The sequence below is a fragment of the Octopus bimaculoides genome, chromosome 1 (genome assembly GCF_046866305.1).
Source record: "Octopus bimaculoides isolate indiv1 chromosome 1, ASM4686630v1, whole genome shotgun sequence".
NCBI lineage: Eukaryota > Metazoa > Mollusca > Cephalopoda > Octopoda > Octopodidae > Octopus > Octopus bimaculoides.
In genome coordinates this window covers 19,421,588-19,436,568 of record NC_142928.1, presented here as the reverse complement: position 1 = coordinate 19,436,568, position 14,981 = coordinate 19,421,588, and the positions used below count along the sequence as shown (strand labels likewise).

The following is a 14,981-nucleotide window of genomic DNA, read 5'->3' as shown; positions in this document are numbered from 1 at the left end:
TATATATATATATATATATATATATATATATATATATATATATATATATATATATATATGTATATATGTATATATATGTATACACACACAAACACACAAATATATGTATATATATATGTGTGTGTGTGTGTGTATATATGTATGTATGTATATATGTATATATATGTATATATGTGTATATATATACACATATATAAATATGTGTGTATGTATATATATATAAATATGTGTGTATGTATATATATATATATATATATATATATATATATATATATATATACACATCATCATCATATGCACATGAAAGTCTCGCTATATATATATATGCTCACACATCTACATAAATGTCTTTCTTTAACATTCAAAAGATTAGCGATTGGTGTACGATTGAGAGAAGAAATAAAATCTTATGAACGTAACTGTTGGGAAAATGCCAGTTGTTCATTGAGAAAGTTTCAACGGTTGGAGGTAAGTTTGTTTTTTTATTTGCATTTATTCATTCATTTATTTATTTATTTATTTATCTATTTATTTTATGGCTTTGCCATGATAGAAGGACAGCACACAACACCCTTTTAAGGTTTGTAAAACTGGTGAAAAGAATTTGGGGATTGGAGATTAAGAAACCATTACTCTTGGGCAAAGGAATTGCTTGTAATGGTAAAAGCTGAATGGTTAATAAGTCTGCTTCCCAACCACCATAGTTTCAGGTTCAACCACAACTGCAAGTAACTTCTGCTACAGCCTCAGGCCAACAAAAAGTTTGTGAATGGATGTAATTGATAAAAACTCAAAGAATCTGTTGGTCGTGTGGTAAGAACTTTACTTCCAAACCATACGGTTTAGGGGTCAGTGCTGCAATGTGGTACCTTGGACAAGTGTCTTCTACTATATCCCTGAGCTAACCAAAGCTTTGTGAGAGGATGTACAGCCTTGGCCAAAATTATTAGTGCCACCCCAATGTTTTGGGGGTTCTGCTATCTCAATGTTAATGAAATTCGTGCACATGGTAGATTATGGTATATTTCACAATATACATTAGTTTTAATATCTGGCTGACCCTCTAGAATATACTATAACTATATACATACATACTTACATACATACATACATACATACACACACACACACACACACACACACACACACACATATATATGTGTGTGTGTGTGTGTATGTATATATATATATATATCATCATCATCATCATCATCATTTAACATCCACTTTCCATGCTAGATAGGTTGGACGATTTGATTGGGGACTGGTGAAGCGGATGGCTGCACTAGGCTCCAGTCTGATCTGGCAGGGTTTCTACAGCTGGATGCCCTTCCTAACGCCAACCACTCCGAGAGTATAGTGGGTGCTTTTTATGTGCCACCGGCACGTGGGCCAGTCCAGCGGTACTGGCAACGGCCACGCTCAAATGGTGCCTCTATAAGGCAGGTCAATAAGGAAAAATAGCAAGAAACAATTCTGCATGAAGGAATGGGAGGAGTTATGGTAAAGAGGGAGTAATATTGATGGTGGTGGTGGTGGTGGTGGTGGCAGAGGCAGTGGTGGTGGCAGCTGCAGCAGTAGTGGTGGTGGTGGTGGTGGTGTTGGTGGTGGCGGCGGCAGTGGCAGTGGTGGTGGCAGCTGCAGCAGTGGTGGTGATAGTGGTGGTGGTGGTGGTGGTGGTGATGGTGGAGGTGGTGACTGTGGTGGTAGCGGTGGTGGTGGTCCATCTGAAGCTGGTGGTGAGGGTCACTGTAGAAACAGGAATAGTTATAGTGGTTGCATTTGTGATGAAAAGGCTATTTGCAACGATAGCTATAGACTTTAGTGGTGTTAGGTAAGAGCTGGTGGTGGTGGTGGTGGAGGTGATGAGGGGGTAGAAGCAGAGGATAATGATAAATGTGATGACATTGAGGATGTTTTAGTCAGCCTTAACTATAAGAGCTGAACTTATTCAATTAATATGCAACAGACATACCTCAACTGCAATAAAAGTCCAACTATTTCTATTGAAAAGCTTTACCTGTTGCTAGATAAGAGTCTTGTTGATAGTGCAGTGAGCGATATAGGGTGGTGCTTTAAAACTATGATACCTGTACCTGGAGATAGGTAAATGCCTCCTAATTTGTCCAACCAAGCATTGAAAATAGATATTAAATGATGATGAAAGTGATGATAATGACGACGATGATGATGACGATGATGATGATGACGACAACGACGACGACGGTGGCAGTGGTGGTGGTTGTGATGGTGGTGATGGTGATGGTGGTGGTGGTGGTGGTGGTGGTGATCATCATCATCATCATCATCATCATAATGATGAAGATGATGGTGAATCTTGGTACAAAGCCAGTAATTTTGCAGTTAAAATAGATTGCTTGATTGCATCGAATCCATCCGAGTGGGATCACTGCCAGAGCAGCGGTCTCGAACCCGTGCTGGGGGCACGTAAAAAGCACTATTTGAGCGCAATCGTTTCCAGCTGCGTCTTACTGGCACTTGTGCCGGTGGCATGTGAACAAAACTTTAGACTGACTCCTGTGCAGGTGGCATGTAAAAAAAACACCATTTGAGCGTGGCCGTTGCCAGTACCGCCAGACTGACCGTCATGCCGGTGGCATGTAAAAAGCTCCCACTACACTCTCGGAGTGGTTGGCATTAGGAAGGGCATCCAGCTGTAGAAAACTCTGCCAGGTCAGATTGGAGTCTTGTGTAGCCATCTGGTTTACCAGTCCCCAGTCAAATCGTCCAACCCATGCTAGCATGGAAAGCGGACGTTAAATGATGATGATGATGATGATGATGATGATGATGATGATGATGATGATGTACTCAAATTTGAAACCAATATATATTGACAAAGGTCAACAGGACATTACTGGATGAAGCAACTGACCAGATTAGAAGTTGGGGATCAGAACGAAGAAGTAGAACCACTGAAGTTACTACGTGTTAGACACCGTAATCACTGCTGCTATAATGGGGTTATCTTTCAAATCCAACTGTCCCAAAACTACATGCTAAACATCAGGCCTCTACTTCAAGGTCAACATGTACTTCAGCTCAAAGAAATCAATGACCTTCTGCATATCCCTCAACCCATGCATCTGGGACACTGCTGTTGCTGCCTCTACTGCTGCTACATGCACAGATATTCTAAACTACATATGGGACATTGCTACAGCTGCTACTGATGCCGCCACCACTGCTGCTGCTGCTGCTGCTGCTGCTGCTATGAACATTCATAGTGTTGATCACATGTGGGTTGGTGCTGCTGCATCCTTGACCACATGTAGAACATTGCTGCTGCTGTTGTCACTACTACATACATTGACATGCTTGACCTCATCAGGGACACTGCTGCTGTTGATGTTGTTGCTGCTTCCATACACATAAACATCTGAGACCACATCATGGACAGTGCTGTTATTTTCGCTGCTGCTTCTACTGCTGCTGCTGCTACTCCCATTACTGCCCGCATAAACATTTCAGTCTACATCTAGAACAGAGTCGTACAAATGATTTACAAAAATCAATGACCAACCCTTCACAACAAGAGGCTTACTGATGCCTTGTTTACTCTCTTTTCCTCTTCAATCATCACTACAATGGCATCTACTATTCTGATATATTACATATATTAGTATACTCTTCCTCCAAGGTGGCGAGACGGCAAAAACGTTAACATGCCAGGTGAAATGCTTAGCAATATTTTGACTGTCTTTATGTTCTGAGCTCAAATTCTGCCGAAGTTGGCTTTGACTTTCGTCCTTTCGGGGTTGATAAATTAAGTACCAGTTGCATACTGGGATCAATCTAATCGACTGGCCCTCACCCCGCCCCCAAAATTTCAGACCTTGTGCCTAGAGTAGAAAAAAATATAAACATTATTCCACCAAGGTTAACTTTGCCTTTCATCCTTTCAGGGTCAATAAATTAAGTACCAGTTGTATACTGGGGTCAATCTAATCGACTGGCCCTCTCCCCCAAAATTTCAGGCCTTGTGCCTAGAGTAGAAAAGAATATAAACATTATTCCGCCAAGGTCAACTTTGCTTTTCATCCTTTCAGGGTCGATAAATTAAGTACCAGTTGTGTACTGGGGTCGATCTAATTGACTGGCCCCCTCACCAAATATTTTGGGCCTTGTGCCTAGAGTAGAAAAGAGTATACTCTTCCTCCATCACCATACCTCACCACACCTACTCTGTTTCTTATCCCAGATACTGCACTAAACCCTTCTTCCAATCTCATCTCCCTAGAAGAGCAGTTTTCTTCAAATTGCTCCCTGCCATATTTTTCCTGCAGTTATTGATCTACAGCTGTATAAATACAATATCAAACATCATAAGTTTATTGGGTCATAGAGGCTACCCTTAGACTCTGAATTTTGAAAAAATGAAGGGTGGTTAGTAAAGGAGATATAATGATGTGCATCATACTACATCAAACTGCACAAGGATTCGGTATAACAGGTGCAGGCGGGAGTGTATGGTAAGAAGTTCGCTTCCAAACCACATGGACCTTGGTTCAGTTCTACTGTAAGGCACTTTTGGGCAAGAGCCTTCTATCATAGCCTCAAGACGGCCAAGGTTTGTGAGTGGATTTGGTGGACAGAAACTGAAAGAACTTTGTGTGTGTGTGTGTGTGTGTGTGTGAGTGTGTGTGCGTGTGTGTGTGTGTGTGTGTGTCTGTCTGTCTGTCTATCTTTGTGTTTGCATTCGTCCCTCATCACCAGTGTGTTTACATCTCTGTAACTTAGCAGCTTGGCAAAAGAGACCAATATAATAAGTACCAAGCTTAAGAAATAGAAACAAGTCCTGGAGTAGATTCATTTGACTAAAATTCTTCAAGGCAGTGCCACAGCATGGCCACAGTTTATTGACTGAAGCAAGTAAAAGCATAAGAGACAGAATAAAAGAAAACATCTGCATTGTACATATTCTGTCAGTTTTACAACCTCCTCATTCATTGTCTCCATCAACAGTTTCTTTTGGTTATTGTTTTGAAAACCATTTACTCAGGTTTTGCTTCAACACCAATATGATGATAACTCTAAAAAATAATCACCATTTTACCATACCGAGTGACCTCCTTTGGTCATGACTGACCGTGGGTTTGCACCTAGAAAGTTACCCTCTGAGGCACAAGTCCAGGCAAGGTTGTTTTATAGAAGACCAGCAGTCGCTCATGCATACCCGCCTCCTGTTCACCATGCCACTGATGTTATCCAAGGGAAAGGCGGCGAGCTGGCAGAAACGTTAGCACATCGGGGGAAATGCTTAGTGGTATTTCGTCTGTCGTTACGTTCTGAGTTCAAATTCCGCTGAGGTCGACTTTGCCTTTCATCCTTTCGGGGTCGATAAATCAAGTACCAGTTACACACTGGGGTCGATGTAATCAACTTAATCCATTTGTCTGTCCTTGTTTGTCCCTTCTACGTTTAGCCCCTTGTGGGCAATAAAGAAATAAGGGAAAGGCAATGGGGCCAATACAGCTTGGTTCCAGTGATGTCACAACTCATTTCTACAGCTGAGTGAACTGGAGCAACGTAAAATAAAGTGTCTTGCTCAAGAACATGACACAAAGCCAAGCCCAGGAATCAAACTCACAACCTCATGATCATAAACTCAATGCTCTAACCACTGAGCCATGCACCTTCACTATTTACCATACCAAGCATTAGTTTTACAGGTTACTTATATGTGAAGATGTGTGGCCAAAGTGGTTAAGGTCTTGTACTCATAATTGCCAGATCAAAGGTTCGAATCTTGGACCAGGAAGCATGATATGTTCTTGAATAAAACACTTCATTTTACATTGCTCTAATTCGGTGTGCTAACCAGCACATCAAAGAATTGACCCAATTTTTCCTCCATGCATTGTAAAAAGGTTGACTAAAATAGATTGAAGTAAGATCTGCACCCTGACTTCATAAACCCTTCACCAGCAATGACTGAATGAAACAGACCCATGAGGCAGAGGATAGTCGCCTGTGTGGTGCAAAGGTATCAGCCACCAGCAAATCACCAACAAATGGTGGACGCAGCTACGCACTTTTGCAGTGCATGACCTCCTCCTCCCCCTCCCCTTCCTCCTCCTCCTCTTCCTCCTCCTCCTCCTCCTCCTTCACCTAGAAATTATTATCATTTTATTATTCTCCGATTTATTTATTGTAGCAAATCTAGATTTGACAAGATATGACATTTGTTATGTCTTTAAGCCTCTCACTGTGGTAAGACTCCTGATTGTCAGGAACCATTAAGGTTCACTGAAGCCATCAGGAATTGTTTCTGACCATAAGAAAACAATGTCAGCAATTGATTTTTTGAAACACATCATTATATCTGCAATTGCTGTCAACTACTTTACTCTTTTACTTGTTTCGGTCATTTGACTGTTGCCATGCTGGAGCACCGCCTTTAGTCAAGCAAATCGACCTCAGGACTTATTCTTTGTAAGCCTAGTACTTATTCTATCAATCTGTCTTGCCGAACAGCTAAGTGACAGGGATGTAAACACACCAGCATCGGTTGTCAAGCAATGTTGGGGGGACAAACACAGACACACAAACATATACACACACACACCTACATATATATATATATATATATACATATATGACAGGCTTCTTTCAGTTTCCGTCTACCAAATCCACTCAAAAGGCTTTGGTCGGCCCGAGGCTATAGTAGAAGACACTTGCCCAAGGTGCCATGCAGTGAGACTGAATCAGGAACCATGTGGTTCATATGCAAGCTATTTACCACACAGCCACTCCTACTATTAACTCTTCATTCCCAGATTCCATATATAAATACTGTGTGTGTGTGTGTGAGAGAGAGAGAGAGAGAGAGAGAGAGAGAGAGTGTGTGTGTGTGTGTGTGTGTGTGTGTGTGTGTGTGTGCATGCATGTGGTTGTCTGTATGTATAAGTCTATGTATATATACAGTTTACTGTACCACTAAGGTAAGATCAACAAAAAAAGCACTCCGTCAAGTGAGAGATAAATAGCATTGAATGTGCACAGTGTAAAGATAAGACCTACTAATAGTTCATTGCTGTGGAGATATGTGGTTAGGTAGGCTTTATACCATGCCTTGTATCCCCAAGCAATCTTCTGGCTCTCAGCACATGGTCTGTTCTATTTGAAAATCAGGATGCTGATACATGAGAAATTATGAGAAATAAAAAACATGGAAAATAAGAAGATTAATTCAAAAAGTGAGAAGGTGAAAAAAAATAGAAAAATGAAAGAAAGAAAATTAGAGTTATGTCCCCTTTGACACTAGAAGCCACAATTTAACTAGTTGTAGTAAAGTAATTCAACAATGAGGGGTCCAGAGTCTTTGAGATAGTTGCCCAGTCTGGAGAGGGTGGTGTCTTCCAGTTTACCAAAAGAAATTTGACCATGTGCTTACATTTGCTAAAAATTTCCAGATCCAAAGTCTGGTGTTGGGAAGAGCATCCAGTCAAAGGAAACATATCAAAGCAGCATATCCTTTCAAACTGTTCAACCCAAATCAGCATGGAACATAGGTATTAAATGATGGTGATGATGATGATGATGATGATGATGATGATGAGAAGGAGGAGGGGCAGGAAGGTATATGGAGCTATAGGGCTGCTGTGATCATGGCTATGAAAGAATACCAAGTTCAATTCTTCTTGGAACTATATCTTTGGAACAGAAGTGTTCCAGTGTGCAGAGTTATATTAAATATAATTCAGAGAAACAAGGTCATCAATGGTGTCTGTAAGACCCAGGGTTGCAATGACATATGCATCCTCATTATTTATTTCAAAAGAAAGGCATGAATATCACATAATCTTACTTTTCACCTTTACAAATCTGGAGTTTTGTGCTGATGGAAAAAAAATCAATATTTTAATAACTATCACATCATATTTATTTCCTGTATCTGAGAAACAGGGAGAGAGGGGGGAGGGGGAGGGGAGGGGGGGAGGGGGAGGGGAGGGGGGAGGGGGAGGGGGAGGGGGGAGGGGGGAGGGGGGGGGAAGAGACACAGTGAGAGAGAGAGAAACAGTGAGAGAGAGAGAAAGAGATGCAGTGAGGGAGGGGGGAGAGAGAAAGAAACTCAGTGAAAGAGAGAGAGAAAAAGACACAGTGAGGAAGAGAGAGAGAGAAAGGCAGTGAGAGAGAGAGAGAAAGGCAGTGAGAGAGAGAGAGAGAGAGAGAGAGAGAAAGAGACACAGTTAGAGAGAAGGGGTGGGGGTGGGAGACAAAAAATAACAACACCAACAACAAGTGAAGGAAAGATTTTGTAAAGAATCTATTTTATTTGTTCAATTTCTCTTTTGTGATAAAAATTAATTTAATCTGAAGAGAGAAAAAATAGAAAAGACGAAAATTTGCACAGCTCCAAATCAATCTATTGTGATTATAACATTTCAGCGGTGTGGATTTCACAACATCTCATTACTAATGAAATTTCTTGCATGATTTTTTCTAGTTATGCAATAGAAATTGCAAAGGAGATGTGTAGATTGTGATTGAGAATAGGAAACAATGAAATTGTCCTCCTGGGAGGTTCTAATGTATTCAAAAAATGTCAATTTTAATAATAGTCTAATGTAGACATTTACAAAAATACAAATCAGTTATGTATGCCATTAAAGCGAGAGGCTGGCCATTTCTGGTGGAGGAAAAACCAGAAAGACTAACATTTAGAAAAACTTCCCAGCGTTGTAGTCGCTGTATCTTACTATAAAATGTTTATGCGTTACAGAAATATTTAAATATTTTCTGTAGTTTACATTCTTCCAACACAGCAGTGATTAACAGTTAAAAGCAAACTGATGCACTTAGAACAGCTTGGACACTTAACTATATTCTACACAAGCACGAGATGACTACTATCGATATTTCTGCTTTTTCATTTTGCTGTTCTCCTTCAATAAAATAGATTTATTAGAATGGTGTCAAAACTACATTGTGCTGAAGATTTTGTAGGATCCTCAGAATAATTGGAGTTCGTTCTTCAATAAACATAAAAAATGTTATTCAAACTATGGCAAACTTTAGTACATTGTTGAAGAGGTTGGTGAATTTCCTGTAAGATCTTAGAAAAAACACAAACAGATATTTTTTGCTTAAAATGAGAAAACAGATGGCCAAGTTGACAAAGAACCAAAGAGTCAACAGAATGGTTAATGGTTCATGGTTCATCTTCTGTTGCAGCTGCTACATGTTTTTATAGCCATTATATTTATTTGTCAATGGGCAAATCCACCTAGTCTACATTATTGTTGTATTTTAGCCCTGTGGGTCAGTTCAATAATCTTATCTTGCTGTTAAACATAGTTTATCAAGAAATATATGACTCAATGTGTTCTTTTCATTTAAGATGGTAGAGTGACATCCTCCTCCTCCTCATCATCATCATCATCAAAATTTAACATCCGTTTTCCACACTGACATGGGTTGGATGATTTGATGAGTGCACCAAGACAGTTTGATGGGTGTACCAAGCTTCACTTTCTGTTTTGGCAGGGTTTCTACCGTTGGATGCTCTTCCTAACATTAACCATTTTACAGAGTGGACTGAGAGATTTGCATGTGGCACCAGCCGCAGTGAGGTCACCAAGTAACTTGCAGGACAAGACTTTTCAGTTAATGGTGGGGAGGAGCACTGAGGGAGGTGGTTTTGTGGCAGGTTATGAGAGGTCAGAGTATGGACAGAAACTGGTGTCATGCAGTAGAGGTGATACAAGGCTATCTCAGTTGGAGAGAAGAGAGAGAGAGAGAGAGAGAGAGAGAGAGAGAGAGAAAGAGAGTGAGTGGAGAGGGAGAGAGTGAGTGGAGAAGGAGAGAGTGAGTGGAGAAGGAGAGAGTGAGTGGAGAAGGAGAGAGAGAGAGAGTGAGTGGAGAGGGAGAGAAAGAGAGGTGGGACAAGATGTTGAAGCTGTGATGGGGTTACAGGGAAGCGTACATAGTGAAGTGAACCAGGGATTGAGTAGAATGGGTGGGTAAGGTTGCAAGATTGTGAAAGGAAAGTGTGAGATAGAGGGGAGGGGAGGGAATGTAGTTTGTGGACACAGGTAAAGAGAGAGGTGGGATGTTAGGAGATTATGTTGTGGGGAAAAGATTTGACAGGGACATATATTGTGTAAAGTTAAGTTCCTGAGGGAGAGCGGAAGATAGAAAGAAGTGGGATACAGAGAGAGTGGAGGACATGGGTGGAAGCAGGAAAGTGTTGGGAAGACGGGATATAGGGAAGAGGTTTGTCTGGGACAGATTGTATGCAGGGGTTTGGAGGGACATAAAGAACATGCTTTTATGCCCTCAATTATACTTAACTGGATGTATCTTTTCAAGTACAGCAAATTGTCAATCATCTCAGTCTTTTGTCCTCACTTCCATGAGGAACAACATCTGAAGATTATCTTTCACTATTTTGTCCCACATCTTCTTAGGGCTTCCCCAAAATTTAAAGATCAGCACTTCTTTGTACAGCTGTCTTCATCCATATACATCACATGACCGTATCAGTGCATTCTTCTCTGATGCATTTTATGCCCAATTTTTCTATTGAAACATTTACACTTTGTTGAACATGCACACAAACATTGAACATATAGGGGAGCATGCAGCTTTCATTTCTTTCAAGCCTTCACATATCCTCAGCATTCGCAGACATGATTCAATAATATGTAGCATAGCTGTCTAATATGCCTTTCATTCTGATGAAGAGACCCTCTGTTATGAATAAAGTGTCATTTAAGGATTATTTGACTGCTATTTCTAGTGGATCTAGTGACCATGTAGAGGCTCTCAGAACATACCATATCTGATATAATATTGTAATGAAAGTGGTAAGCAGTTCAAATATGCTTGAGGCATATTCAAGCCAGTAAGAAAACCATTTACTGTATTTTGTCACCTAAAATTTTTTTGCTGTAGCCAGCTTGCAGTGTCCCTAACCAAACTACAGATGCATGCATTTTGGAGTGGTTATCTCCTCTTCAGCACCAGAAACCAGAAAGGCAATGCTGCAAAACGACAAGAGAGAGAGGTCACTCTAATTATATTCTTATCATAGTACTATTGCTGGTTGCACTAGCCAGCAGCTTACCATAAATAAAATATGGATTAAAAGCACTAAGTAGTGATGCTTATGAATACAAACCTGTTACTAATTCAAATAATCTTCAGACATATTCATTCCATATTTTACCTATGGTGAGCTGCTGACTAATGCAATCAGCCATGGTACTGTGATGAGAATATCATAAGAGTGACCTGTCTCTCTTGTTAGTTTGCAACATCTGGTTTCTGGTGTTGAAGCGGGGTAACCACTCCAAAATGCATGCATCCACCAGTCTGGTTAGGGAAAGCTACAAACTGACTTTGTGTGTTTACACCTATCTGTCAACAGCAAGAAACTTTCTCCAGTAAATGACTTCCTTATGGGTTCAAATATTTCTCAAGTGCATTTGAACTGGTAATAAGTTTCTATTTATACACATCAATGCTTAGTGCTGTCATTCCATATTTTATTTAGGGAGCTGCCAACTAATACAACCAGTCATTGAAAGATTTCAGGAATATCGTAAGAGGGACCTGTGTCTCTTGTCAGTTCACAGTGTTTGTCTTTCTGGTCTCTGGTACTGGAGAGGATATAACTACTCCAAAATGGATGCATCCACCAGTCTGGTTAGGGTACACTGTGAACCTCTTCAGCAAGAAATTTTCTCCATGTCAAAATTCAGTGAATGGCTTACTTACAAGTTCAAATATGCCTCAAGCATGGAATAGCTAGCTCATAAAATTAAAATGCAAGTGGCTGAGTACTTCACAGACACAAATACACTTAATGTAGTTCCCAGGGAAATTCAGCTTGACACAGAATGTAACAAGGCTGGCCATTTTGAATCACTAGTAGAACTCGCTTTCACCAGCTGAGTGAACTGGAGCAACGTAAAATAAAGTACCTTGCTTAAGAACACAATGTACCACTGGAAATTAAACATATGACCTTATGATCATAAGCAAAATACTCTAACCAATGAGCTACATGCCTTTATACACATACATATGATCAATGGCATTTAAGCCAGGACCCTTCTGTCCTTTATCATTATCATCATCGTTTAACGTCCGCTTTCCATGCTAGCATGGGTCAGACGATTTGACTGAGGACTGGTGAACCAGATGGCTGCACCAGGCTCCAATCTGATCTGGCAAAGTTTCTATAGCTAGATGCCCTTCCTAATGCCAACCACTCCGAGAGTGTAGTGGGTGCTTTTACGTGCCACCGGCACGAGGGCCAGTCAGGTGTTACTGGCAATGGCCATGCTCAAGTGCTGTTTTTTATGTGCCACCTGCACAGGAGCCAGTCCAGTGGCACTGGCAACAACCTCGTTCACATGTTTTCTAATGTGCCACCGGCACAAGCGCCAGTAAGGCGACGCTGGTAACAATCACGCTCAAATGGTGCTATTTACGTGTCACTGGCACAGAAGCCAGACAGCTGCCCTGGCAATGATCCTGCTCAGACAGTGCTGTTAGTGCTCCACTGGCACAGGTGCCAGTCATCGAATATGGTTCAATTACGATTTCGATTTCGATCTCAGAACTTAATATTAATATATCCAACAGTAGTTATTATCAAATATGTCCCTCCATTTCGAAGTCAGTTAGATGTGATTTCTAGGAGATCAAGCGACTTCTTCAGAGATACCATGTTCCATTTTATAGTTAATTTTCCCCTTTCCATTGCAGACAGGAATTATCAAAATACAGAGGAATTTTGCAAAAGATATAGAGCTTGAGAAAAAACTACTTGAAGAAGTAAAAATGAAACGTGAATTTCAAATTAGAGGTTTGTATATTTTTCTTTCCTTTATATATACATATATGTGTGTATGTGTATGTATGTGTGTGTGTGTGTGTGTGTGTGTGTGTGTGTGTGTGTATATATATATATATATATACACACACACATATGATGTAAGTAGGATAAAATCTAAATTGTGTCCTCTTGAAGAACTCTGCTTATTCCAGTATTACAATCCTGTATTTATTTGTTCCATTGTTGTATTGATGTGAGGTACATATTAGAGCTGAAAATTCTGGAAATATTGTTTGCAGTGTTATATAATATAACAAAAATGAGACATATGTAATGGTGAATACATAATGCCAAAAAATCTTCCAGCTTCCTGCTTTGTTACATATATGCATATGTGCGTGGGCAAGTGTCTTGTACTATAGCCTCGGGCCGACCAATGCCTTGTGAGTGGATTTGGTAGACGGAAACTGAAAGAAGCCCATCGTATATATGTATATATTTGTATACATGTTTGTGTGTCTGTCTTTGTCCCCCCAACATCACTTGACAACTGATGCTGGCGTGTTTAGGTCCCCGTAACTTAGCGGTTCGGCAAAAGATACCGACAGAATAAGTACTAGGCTTACAAAGAATAAGTCCTGGGGTCGATTTGATTCGACTAAAAGGCGGTGCTCCAGCATGGCAGAAAATGACTGAAAAAAGTATATATATATATATATTTCGTTTTAGGATTTGGTTTGCAAGATTCTTTATGTGAGTTCGTGTGTTGAAGCATATTCTGTTGTGTCTGGGGAGAGTCATTTTCTTTTTGTGCCTTATGATTTAACACACTCACCGGTAAAATTTCCACTTATTCCTTATTTTTATTTTCCTGAAATTTTCATTGCGTCTTGCAACCTTTTCAATAGTCTTGACTCTATCTGTAGTTTACACTGCATTCTATTTTGTTTGTTTGTGCGCATGTGTGTGTGCCTATGCATGCATGTATGTATGCATGTGTGTGTATGTATATATATGTGTGTGTATGCATATGTATATATGTATGTATGTGTGTGCATCTGTATGTATTCTGCATCTGTATGTATTCTGCATATTCATGTGCTTGTGTGTTTTTTATGTATGTGTGTGTGCACATGTTTATATATGTATGCACCTCTGTCTCCTTGTGTGTGCATGTATGAGTGTGGGCGTGTGTGTTTTGCAACATCACCCTCCTGGCACTTGTGCCAGTGGCATGTGAAAAGACATTCGAGCGAGTTTGTTGCCAGTACTGCTGGACTGGCTGCTGTGCAGGTGGCACGTAAAAAACACCATTTCGAACGTGGCTGTTGCCAGTACCGCCTGACTGGCCTTCGTGCCGGTGGCATGTAAAAGCACCTACTACACTCTTGAAGTGGTTGGCATTAGGAAGGGCATCCAGCTGTAGAAACTCTGCCACATCAGATTGGAGCCTGGTGTAGCCATCTGGTTCACCAGTCCTCAGTCAAATCGTCCAACCCATGCTAGCATGGAAAGCGGACGTTAAACGATGATGATGATGATGATGATATCGATGAAGGGCATCCTCATGTTGTTAAAGAGCTTGCTCTGTAGTCCCATTGTGTGGCACTTTGGACAAGTGTCTTCTACTAAATCTCTGAACCAACCAATGCTTTGTAAGTGAATTTAGTAGATGGAAACTGTGTGGAAGCTCATCATTCACTTGTGCATTTGTGTGTGTGTCCCACACAACCAAATGACAACTGGTATTCGTTTGCTTACTTAGCCTTTAGCAAAAAGTGACCAATATAATAAGTACCAGACTTTAAAAAAAAATAAGTCCTGGAGTCATGTAAAATCCTTCAAGATGGTAATCCAGCATGGCCATAGTCGAAGACAAAAGATACTTAATTTAATAGGTCACCATTACCTAACAAGAACTGTTCCTTTGAAGTATTCTGAATTTAGTTTTACAATAAAATTGATGAATATAGGATGCAGGAGTGGCTGTGTGGTAAGTAGCTTGCTTACCAACCAAATGGTTCTGGGTTCAGTCCCACTGTGTAGCACCTTGGGCAAGTATCTTCTACTATAACCTCAGGCTGACCAAAGCCTTGTGAGTGGATTTGGCAGATGGAAACTGAAAGAAGTTCATCACATATATATATATATATATATATATATATATATA

General features: G+C 40.4%; 1 protein-coding gene across 3 annotated transcripts in view; it reads left to right on the top strand.

Moving 5' to 3' along the window:
- Positions 1 to 14,981, top strand: part of LOC128247021 (uncharacterized) — an 811,207-nt gene that overhangs the window by 410,473 nt on the left and 385,753 nt on the right. For all 3 annotated transcript variants that reach the window (XM_052965583.2, XM_052965578.2, XM_052965575.2), the window contains exons 5-6: positions 369 to 468; positions 12,742 to 12,841. In XM_052965583.2, the coding sequence (XP_052821543.1) occupies positions 369 to 468; positions 12,742 to 12,841 (200 nt within the window). The remainder of the gene's footprint in view (positions 1 to 368; positions 469 to 12,741; positions 12,842 to 14,981) is intronic.